This window comes from Falco biarmicus, chromosome 17, assembly GCF_023638135.1.
Source record: "Falco biarmicus isolate bFalBia1 chromosome 17, bFalBia1.pri, whole genome shotgun sequence".
Classification (NCBI taxonomy): domain Eukaryota; kingdom Metazoa; phylum Chordata; class Aves; order Falconiformes; family Falconidae; genus Falco; species Falco biarmicus.
In genome coordinates, this window is record NC_079304.1 from 3,640,782 (window position 1) to 3,651,382 (window position 10,601).

The 10,601-nt window shown below is 56.6% G+C and overlaps 2 protein-coding genes across 2 annotated transcripts; both read right to left on the bottom strand.

Moving 5' to 3' along the window:
- Positions 1-81: 81 nt before the first annotated feature.
- Positions 82-593, bottom strand: LOC130160387 (gastrin/cholecystokinin-like peptide). The gene is given in 3 exon segments (XM_056362786.1): positions 82-259; positions 385-451; positions 453-593. Coding segments are annotated over 3 exon segments (318 nt in total). The 5' UTR covers positions 579-593; the 3' UTR covers positions 82-134.
- Positions 594-5,691: 5,098 nt separating this feature from the next.
- On the bottom strand, positions 5,692-7,021 carry EIF1 (eukaryotic translation initiation factor 1). Its single transcript, XM_056362632.1, has 4 exons — positions 6,863-7,021; positions 6,452-6,615; positions 6,235-6,336; positions 5,692-5,913 (listed from the first exon to the last, which is right to left on the bottom strand). Exons 1-4 carry the CDS (start codon positions 6,891-6,893, stop codon positions 5,869-5,871), a joined length of 342 nt encoding a protein of 113 aa, XP_056218607.1. The 5' UTR covers positions 6,894-7,021; the 3' UTR covers positions 5,692-5,868.
- Positions 7,022-10,601: the final 3,580 nt, after the last annotated feature.

A 10,601-nucleotide genomic window follows, 5' to 3' on the forward strand; every position in this document is an offset into this window, starting at 1 on the left:
CACCTGACTGTGCCCCCTCCCAGCTCTTCCCAGCAAAGACACGAGCAGCAGCAGCCGTAGTGCCAAAGCTTTATTGCGGGAAGAGACATGCACCGAGCGTGCCGGTGCTGTGCACAGCGTGGCCAGCCCAGCAGCTACACGGCATCAGGGGAGTCCTCGGCGCTGCGGCGGCCGAAGTCCATCCAGTCGGGGTAGTAGTGGTCGTGCAGAGCCTCCATCCCCTTGTCCCCGTGCACGTAGCCCTTGTGGTCACTCAGCTCTGCTGGGACAAGGGCAGCAGGTTAGAGCTGCCCCGGGCTGGGAGCTGGCATGGGGGGGGGGGCGGGGGCTGGGCTGTGCCTTATGGAGCCCCCCGAGGGCTGCCCACCCTGTGCATCCCGGTACCTGTGAAGATGTGGGGCAGGAACTGGACGAGGTGCTTCTGCTCCTGGGACAGGGAGTCGGGCCAGTCCCCGCCGGATCAGGCTGGCGGGGGGCTGGTGGGGGTCCCGTGCAGTGCCTGGCGCCTCCGCTGCGGGCCGGCACAGGCAGGCGGTCACCACGATGGTGAGGGTGAGGCTGATGCACACCACCTTCATGGCTGGCGAGACCGAGTGGGGAAGGAGAGCAGGGGGCTGCAGCCACCGAACCGAGGACACGTGCTCAGCTTGCGGTGAGGGGAGCAGGGTGCTTGTCCCCAGGATATGGCCAGTTCCCAAGTCCCCTCTGTCCCTCCCAATGGGCCCCTTAGTCCCCTCATCCCTCCCATGTAGTCTGCAAGCCTTCTCCATCCCTCTCTCCCGGCTGGTCCCCAAATCCCCATGAGCCATAGAATCAAGTTGGGGGGATCCATAAGGACCATCAAGTCCAACTCCCTGCTCCTTGCAGGAATACCGAAAACTAAACCATACGACTAAACGTGTTGTTCAAATGCTCCTTGAACTTGTCCCCATGGTATGGCCAGTCCCCAAGTCCTCTCTGCACCTCTCATCTGGTTCCCGAGTCTACTCTGTCCCTTCTGTCTGGTACCCTGAGTCCTCTCCATTCCTCTCACCTCACCCCCAAATCCCCTCTGACCCTCTCACCTTGTCCCCAAGTCCCCTCTGTCCCTCCCGTCTGGTCCCCAAGTCCCCTCTGTCCATCTTGGCTGGACCCCAAATCCCCTCCTTCCCTCTTCACCTCGTCGCCAAGTTTCCTCCATCCCTCTCATCTAGTGCCCTCCATCCCTTCTGTCTGGTACCAAGGTCCCCTCCTACCCTCCCATTTGGACCCCAAGTCCCCTCCACCCCTCTCACCTGGTCCCCAAGTCCCCTCTGTCCCTCCCATCTGGTCCCCAAGTCCCCTCCATCCCTCTTCACCTGGTCCACAAGTCCCCTCCACCCCTCTCACCGGTCCCCAAGCCCCCTCCGTTCCTCTCTCCCAGCCAGTCCCCGAGTGGCCTCTGGCCGGTCCCCCTGGTCCCCCTGGGACTCACCTGCTGGGTGTGGGGCTCGGAGGGGCGGGGGGCCGGGGGGTCTGTCCAGGGCGGCTCCAGCTCGGTCCCACTTTTAAAGGCGCTGCCACTGCTGCCCCACCCCGGGGCGGCTCCGCACCCCCCAGCGCCCCACGGGCACACGTATACGTGGCTGTAGGCGGTATGCATAAACAAACATATAACCGCTTTATCCAGCCATACCCATCCTCTACATGTGTGTATTTTATACATACACACATTTAGATCGATGTATACACACATACAGGTATATGTGTATAGCTACATATAAACATCCATAGGTATAGCATCTATACACATACAGATACATATATATATCTCGATACATATAAACATCCGTAGGTATAGCTGTAGCTATAGCTCTCTGTGTGTATAGCTATATATATTGCATGTACACATGTGTATGCATAGACTGAGTGCTCATATAAATACACGCACACACATGCACAGCCTGATAGTGCTGTATCCATAGATACACATGCATATGTCCATATACATATGCATACATGCACATATACAGATATAGGTACTTGTATACACATATAGGTATGTTCATATATAGCTACATATGGATGTATGGAAATATAAATCTAGGTGGAGTTAGCTGCAGGGTACTTAGCCTTGGCTGCACGTATGTATATAGAAAAGTATAGCTATTTATCTAGCTGAACACACGCACACACCTATACATACCTATCTATATACCCACATACATACTTAGAAATACTTCGAGTTCTGTATATACATACATATACACAAACACGCAGATATTTATGCATGTAAATACATATATCCATGCATATATAACTAACTAAAAGATACAGATGTAGCTGCAGATGTATATATAGATGTATATACATACATGTAGATCTAGACAGAAATATACTGTTAGAGTTCGGGGTGTGTGTGAGGTGATTGCTCCCGTGTTTAGTCTGTCTGTCCGCCATGCATTCATGCATAGACAGATGACTGTATACATCTATATGTACGCATACAGATGTATGTGTGTAGGTAGGTTTATTTGCAAGGCAGCTGTATGGAGCCATTGGCCACAACACTGTGTGTGCACACATACCTGTATATGTGTAGGTGTGTATAATTTATATCTTTGTGTTTAAATAGATGCATAATTAAATGCATACACAGCTTATACATACACACATATGTATAGCTCCATCTAGACAGAAATGGAGGTATAGCTACAAAGGTATAGCTATAGATACAACCGATAGCTGTACATACAGCTGTAATTTGCCCCAGTGTGTGTGTGTGTGTACACACATGTATGTGTGGCTGTCTGCGTATATACGTGTATGTGTGGAGACTATATGGGGCAACCTGCCCCAGTGGCATGTGTGTGTTGCTGTCTGTGTACATGTTATATGTTTATATGTATACACACACACATATTATGCACATACAATAGGGGGCAATTGCCCCATATACTCTCCATCCACATAAACATACGTGTGCACATTTGTCTGTATCTATATGTATACATATGCATATGTATGTATATTAAGATTGCTACATAAGCTATACTGTACCTAATATATAGCTCAAGCTATACTGCACCTATTATACGTGTAAGTCTCTACATATATATGCATGTCTACATATACATCTGTGTGTGTATATAGACACACACGTATCTACCTACATACCTACATCTATGTCTGTATATATGTATCCATACATGTATTTCCGCCCATTTCTGCAGCTCTGGTGTCCGTCCCCCCCCCCCCCATTTCTGCAGCTCTGTTGTGTGTCCCTCCCCCACTCTGAAAAGCTTTGGGGTGTTGTGGCACGGGTGGGCACTGCTCCCTGCTTCTGTCCATGCACAGCCACCAACCCCAGCGCCCTGGTTGGGGGTACGCCATGCCCACCCCAAGGCTCAGCACCACCCAGCACAGCCCCCCCAGCACCACCCCGCCCCCCGGTAAATCCTTTGCTGCCACCACCCTTTTCTTCCAATATTGATAGTTCCTCTTCCCTGTATTTACCCTCATCTTTGCAGGGAACATTTGTCTCCCTCCTTCAATAAAATGTGTGGGAGTGACATGCCACGGATGGGGGGGGCACGTCACCACCAGCCCGTGCCCCCGGTGCTCAGGGGGGCTGGTATCGCTGCTCCCCAAACGGCCCCGGCATAAATGGGCTTTAAATGGGCAGGAAGGCGGCGGCGCTCGGCACCCCCCTGCTCGGCAGCGGTCAATCGCTCGCTCTGCCGAGTGGTTTTTTGAAAAGGAACAAACAAATTGTTTTGCAATTTCTCATTTTTAATGGCTCAATCTGGGCCAAATGAGCCGTCAGGGTGATGGGAAGGCAGCGGCCACTTCCTCCAGTGCGATGGGCTCCGCAGCCCCTTGACGCAGGTTGGTAGCTGGGGGGGTCGATTCTGCCAGCCCTGGTTGCACCGCGAAGGTCGGGTCTATGACGGCTGCTGCTTAGAGCATCGCTCGCCTCTGCCCAGGCTTCTGGCCCGTGCTGGCAGAGGGATGCTGGGCCAAGCCGGTGCCTCCATCTTTCAGGGCTGTGAGCTGCCTGGCAAAGCCCAGCAAGGAGAAATCCCGGCTCCGTGTGCTCAGCGAGGCTCCAGCGCAGGCTGGGGAAGCTGGATTTTGGAGCGGAACCAGCTCGGAGATTGCATGGCGTGGTGCTGCGGCACACGCACGTGCTCCAGTGTGAGCGCCGGCCACAGCGCTGCCAGCGCTCGCTTGCCGGGGTGCCGGCAGCCCTCCAGGTCCCCGGCCTCCACAGAGCACCCCGAGGTGCTTTGCGTTACTGGAACAATTTGGTTTTCAAGAGCAAAGTCTCCCAGGAAAGTTAAATGGCAAAGCAAACCGAGCGCTCTGCCGCAGCACCTGGAAAAAGGCTGGAAAATCAGGCTCGTTGCAGGTAGCGAGTGATGGGATGCAACGCTGTTCTTTGGAAAGTGCCAGAAGCACAAGTGGCTGCCCAGGCAGCTCCCTGCCTTTCCACCGCCGCTGCGCAGGGTGCCAGCCTCATCAGAGCACCCCGGCCCTCGCAGCCAGCGGGCTTGGGTCTGCGGCCGCATCGCCAGCCGCGGGATGGACAGGGCCAGGCTGCCCCGCAGGGACACTCACGGACTTTCTGCTGCTGTCGTACAGGCGGTGGTACACTTCACATCGCTCTGGTGCAGCCCCTGTAACCAGAACTGCTCTAACAGGGCACGTTTTATCTGAGGGGCTTCACTCTTGCTTGCTGGGGGTCTCCCAAGCTCGGAGAGAAGCGCCCCTCAGCCCATGCGTGGTGGCAGAGCGGGGACCCGGGTGGCAGATCCCCCCCTCGCTGCAGCCGTTTGTCCCTGCCAGAAGCAGAAGTGCTGACCCACCCGAAGGGAACACAGCACGTTCAGAACTCCGGCCCAGGAAGGGAATGACTCAACACCCACACACTCACAGGCGGTTTTCCTCAGCTCCGCACAAGGCACAGCACCCAGGCTGCTCCTCTTCCCACTCCCACAGCGCTCCCGGGGCTGCACATCCCACCCTGGTGCTGCTCCAGAAGCACCGAGCCAGCCTCACTGCTAACAGAAAGCGAGGCACTTTGGCTCCGGAAAGCAACGGAACACACCAAGCGAATGCTTTTGAAAACCATTTTTATTTAAATAAGACTTTAAATACATTACATAAAACATTAAAAATTAAACCAAAAATCTGTTACTTCACAGAGCATTAGGCAGCAGCTGCTAGTAACACATAAGCTCTGCAGCTCTCTACAATGATACTCATTACATTAGTCCAAAATTGATCCCTTGTCAAAAGTTTAACCCAAATTCCTTCCAGTACACCAGCCCGGTATCTTGGGGCTTGGAGGATACCAGCATCTGCCAGGCCTGAACTGCAGACATCCAGCCTTGAGGTCACTCTTCAGTTACTCCTCTTGTTCAAAGTCAAGCTTCCCCAAATCCCTCTGCCACCAGGAGTCAACATTGCCTAGCGGGAAGGCGCTATCGCCCTGTGCCATGTCATGGCTCACGCTTGGTGCCTCGCTCTGTGTAGGACTGCGGGAGGCACCGTGAGTTACCGTCCATCGGGATGGAAGAGCAGCTGGACTGAGGAGCGATCCGGACAGTCTCTGGACTGACAGGCTGAGTCCCTTGGCTTAACTTGGAACATCTGGTTACTTTTAGCTTCAGGCTGGACCATGCCAAACGCCCGATTTACCTCTGTTAAATGAGGGACAGCAAGACGAGATAGCATGGGCTCTTGTCAGTTTATTACATCACTGAATTACACTAGTCCAGACTGAACAGTGGACCCAAGATTTTTACATTACATAAACCGGCTGGTTTTAAACTTATGACAAGGGAGAGATGGGAATTTCATGGTAAGGAAATCTTCTTGCATAAAGCTTCAGTGACCCACAGGCACTTAAAACCCATGGACTTTCAGCTGGTCGTCTTTAGCCAGTCCAATCTGTAAGAAAGAAAATGCACTTTACAGCACACCGAAGCAGAGAGACCTCTGTGCACATCTATACGCATCTACGCTACAGGCACCACAGAACTGTTGCGTTTCTGCTCCCCCTTAAAGTCTGGAACAAAGGTTAGATGGCTACTGCAAAACCTTGCCGGACGGTAGCTGCCTCAAGCAAGAATTTCAAGAACAGAGCGAGCTTCCTCCATCAGCCTGTTCTTCTAAAGCTAAGGGAATCAGAACCCGCATAGTTATTAACAAGGAAACTTGTGTTTGGGTTAGCAGGTAGCTGGCGCGTGCCGCACACCGCAGACTGCCTACCTCCACGAGGAACTGGCATATGTTCTTGCGCTGGTCACCTTGCAACTGAATCACTTCTCCATATTCGGGGTGCTCAATTACAGTACCATTGCAGGCGAATTTCTGCAACAAAGACCAACAGCCTCCTCAGGATTGACACCCACCGAAAACGCCGCCCCCGGCCCCCCCCTCCCTGTGCGGGCGAGGGGCTGCGCCAGGCTCCCCCCGCAGCACCCACCTTTTTGAAGGCTTTCACCAGTTTCTTTTTATCGTAATCATCCGCGATGCCCTGGACTGTGGTGAGGGTCTTCCTGCCGTTCCGCTGCTGGATCCTTATATGGATGTAGTCCTCAGTGCCGGCAGGGAGCAGGTCATCACCCTTACTTGCATCAGCAAAGGGGTCTGGGGGGAGAGCGCGCCCGTCAGCCCCCGGCCCGCCACCGCCCACTGGCCTTCCCACTGGCCGCCCCGCCTTCCCATTGGCCAGTCCGCCCGCCCGTCAGCGCCAGGCCCCGCCCTCCCCCCCCGCCGCGGCTGACGCAACCGGCCCCGGGAATAGCAACTGCGCCACGGGGCGGGGCCGCCCCAGGGCGGGGCCCCCAGGCCGCTCCCCCCCGGCCCGGCCCCGCCGCCGCACAAAGGGCCTCACCGAAGGGTTGGAGGTTCTGGATAGCGGACATACGATACGCTTCCCTTCCCTCGGCGGAGGCGGCGGCGGCGGAGCGGCGGGGCGGCGGCGGCGCGAGCGGGTCTCGGCGGAGGATGCTCTCGCGGCGGCGGCTGGAGACGCTGTCAGGGGGGCGGGACTGGCGCCGCCCGCTTTTTATACCGCCTCCGTGTGACGCCAGCACGCACGGGAAGCGAGGGCGGTGATTGGTCGCCGAGCGATGGCGTCACGCCGCACGGGCGAGCGCGGCCGCGCCCCGGCTGGCGCGAGAGGCGCCGGGCGCATGCGCGTCGGGGGCGGCCGGGCGCGAGCGGGGCGGCGCGTGCGCAGTGCGGCGGGGGCCTGGCCGGGCCTGGCGGGGCCCGGGGCCGCGACGTGCCCGGGCCGGGGGGTCCCTGAGGGGCTGAGCCCCGCCCCGTCCCCGCCGACCCCGTCCCCTGAGCGGCCCCGGCCGCCGCCTCTGTCCCCCCGGGCGGCCCGGCGCTGCGGCGGGCTGGCGGGCGGCGCGGCCGTGGGAGCCGGGCTCAGGCCTTTGGGTGCAGGACCCCCGGGGTGGGACAGGGCCTCAGGGGTGGGACACGGCCCTTGGGTGCGGGGTGGGACGCCTGGTGGGACGGGACCCCAGGGTGAGACACGGCCCTTGGGTGCAGGACCCCCGGGTGGGACCGGGCCTCAGGGTGAGACGGGCCTTTGGGTGCATTTGGGACCCCTGATGTGATCGGGGTTGAGGGGTGAGGCATGGCCTTTGGGTGCAGGACCCCTGAGGTGGGATGGCGCCCCAGGGTGAGATACGGCCTTTGGGTGCAGGTTGGGACCCCTTGCAGGATGGGGGTTGAGGGGTGAGACATGGCCCTTGGGTGCAGGACCCCTGGGCAGGATGAGGCCTCAGGGTGAGACATGGCTGCTGGGTGCAGGACCCGGGGGTGGGATGGGACCCCGTGTACAGCGCGGTGCCCAGGGTTTGTCCCTGCTGGGTCTGCTGCAGCCCCAGGGTGACAGCCCCGCGGTGTCAGGCTGTGGTGACCTGCTGCACCCTCCGCATGGGTGGCAGAGCAGGAGCTGGGTGGTGGAGCAGGAGCTGGCAGCAGCGCGATGCAGTGCAGCGGGCCGCATCCCAGCAGCACGGCGCACTGGGCGAATGCTGCGGGAAGGCTGATGGAGGCATCACTGAGGCCCACGGGGCTCCTGTGGGTACACGAGGTGTTCGCTTGCCAGCCTGCATTGTGCAGAGCAGCTGGGCAGTTTACCTCCCGATGACCAAAACACACACTAACCCCCAGCGCTGCCAGCCCGTGTGTGGCACTGCCACGTCCCGCTCCCAGGTCCCTTTTGTGGGGCGTTGCAGTCTGGGTCTGGCCTTGCTGGGCCGGGTGCAGGCCCATCCATCCACCCTGTGCTCCGCAGCTGCACCCCAGCGGGTGCTTTGTCCACAACTTCCTTACAAGCTCTAGCTGGAGAAGACTCACTCAGACTGGAGAGCTTCTATGTGGATGTGTTTTGTCACTTGGCTATCACCATGATGACAGCCACGCTTGAAGCAAGGAGAGCACCATATGCAGATAGAAATCGGGCTTCTGTGCTCGTTTTCCAAGGCTGCTTGGCAGGGAGATGCTCTGAGGACACCAGGGTGCTGCAGAACACGATGTTCTTGAGGGAGGGCTTGGGGGCTCTTCACTGCCAAAGGAAAATGCTCAAGGTATCGCCCCAGCCTGCCAGAAAAGGAAGTTTTTTTCTCTCTAAATGTGTGAAACAAGTCCCCTTGCACTTACTGTGTTTCAACTCAGACAGTCAGGCCCTGGCAAACTCGAGTCCTCCATGCAGGATGAACTCAGCTCACCCTCTTTGCTGGCCGCCCTGAGAGGCTGGTGCAGCACGGCTGGCCTGGCACATCGCCTCCCCAGCTGCTGGCTGTGCTGTGTGACCACGGGATCATGATGGCCAGGACATCCCAGTAACCTGGCTTGTGGCACTGGGAATGGGGCAGTCTGGCCCATTGTAACGCGCTGAGACAAAGGTGCTTTCAGGAGGTGGCTGAGTGGAGCAACGAGCCCAAATGTGTCCTGCAGCGGGGCTCCCTCTGGGACGGGGACCGCTCCGGCCGCTGTGCTGCACAGGGGCCCCAGGACTGCTGGGCAAAGCCACCAACCATTGCGCCAGAGCCCTGGTCGCGGGTCAGTGGGAACTGGTGATCTCAGGTCTGCTCCTTGCCCCGAAGCCCTGTGCATGCAGGTGTGACCGAATGTCCTTCAAAAGCAGATGCATTTAATCCTGTTTCTGAGTCCTAATTTGGGTGCCAGGAGCCTGGGTCTCTGTGCTCAGTGTGAGCTGCTAAAGAAAGACAGTTTAACGCTTTCTTGGTGCCTGCTGTGTGGCTAAAAACCCCTCACAAAGTGACGAGTGTCTCCCAGCACTGCCTCAGCACAGTGCGGAGCAGGGACTGCTGGCAGATGAACATCACATCCAGCTCAAAGATGTATTACATGTTCTAAAAATACACTGAAACTCCAGATATGAAGAACAGTAAATCGCTTACACAATTAATGGGGTCAAAAGCCATACAGATCCAGACGGAGTGTAAACTCTCCGCTGGGAGCTAGTGAGAGCTGCATACAGAACAGGAATATTGCCCCCCGGGAGACATGGGTCTGTTGCGTTGCATCTGTTGGGCTGTGGATCGTTTATCCTGGAGTTTATCAAGCTCCTTTCCGATCTCCCGTGGCCTCGGCACTCTCTGTGTAGGTGTAGGTGTTCCTGCCCTGCTTTGGGAGCCATCTCGGGAATACGGTGCATTTTTGGACAGATTATTGGCGCCTGGGTGTGCTGCCATCTGTGGGTCCTGGCAGCCAGTACACGGTTTAGATGTTGCATCATTCATGGGGGGTTTATTTAAGATAAAGGCAAATTGTTTCTCTTGCACTAGGTAGAAGGAATAATTTCTGTTGCTGTACGTCACTGTCTCTCTGGTGTTTCTAAAGCATCTGTCACTTTTGTATGTCCATATGTGACAGATCACCTGGAGAACTGGCTTAAATTTTCGTTAAGATGAATTTGCTCCATGACCATCATGAATGAGCAGATGGCTCTTCTCTCTCCTCTTTTTCTGATCAGATTTTCCTTCTCTCCCAGAAAAGGAACCGTCTCCAGCGGCCGCATGGTGGGGCATCCAGACAGCAGAGAAGAAATTAGAGATTTACACTGCATCTTTCTGCTGGAGGTGTTTCAGAGTCCTCGCTACAGCAAAAGGACTCTTTCTTGTCGTCGATGCCAAACACCTGAACAGAGTCATTGGTACCTCCTGCGTTACATCTGCTGCTGCGCGGCCCCGTCCCATGGCTGAGCCAGGATGCCCAGGATGCCCCAGAGAATCAATTGATCAGCGTTGCTGCAGATTCACAGTGTCCATACGATACATCCCAGCTTGTATCCTCGCCGCTGGACCGCCAGGGCCTTTGGTAAAATAGCGGAAGAGGTGAGCGTGTGTTAGACACCAGAGCTAAGCCCATCGTTGGTGATGGGCTGGATGCTATCAGGGAAAAGTTAACATTAATTTTTTGTCCTTCAGAGCAGGATTCAGAGCAGGCACCTACAGTCTCAGGTGGCTTCAGCTGGGCACCGGGGCTGAGCCCCCTGTACCCTCCTCACCTCTGTCCATCTCTGGGTGCTCGGTCCCGACTCCTGCCTTACCTGCCCGAGGAGGTGCCTCCTCCCAGAGAGACGTTCA

Coding starts and splice junctions, on each gene's coding strand:
- EIF1 (XM_056362632.1), bottom strand. CDS start 6,893: ATGTCCGCTATCCAGAACCTCCAACCCTTCG. Junction 6,337..6,451: donor TGGTGAAAGCCTTCAAAAAG/GTGGGTGCTGCG, acceptor TCTTTGTTGCAG/AAATTCGCCTGCAATGGTAC. Junction 5,914..6,234: donor TATGCCAGTTCCTCGTGGAG/GTAGGCAGTCTG, acceptor TCTTTCTTACAG/ATTGGACTGGCTAAAGACGA.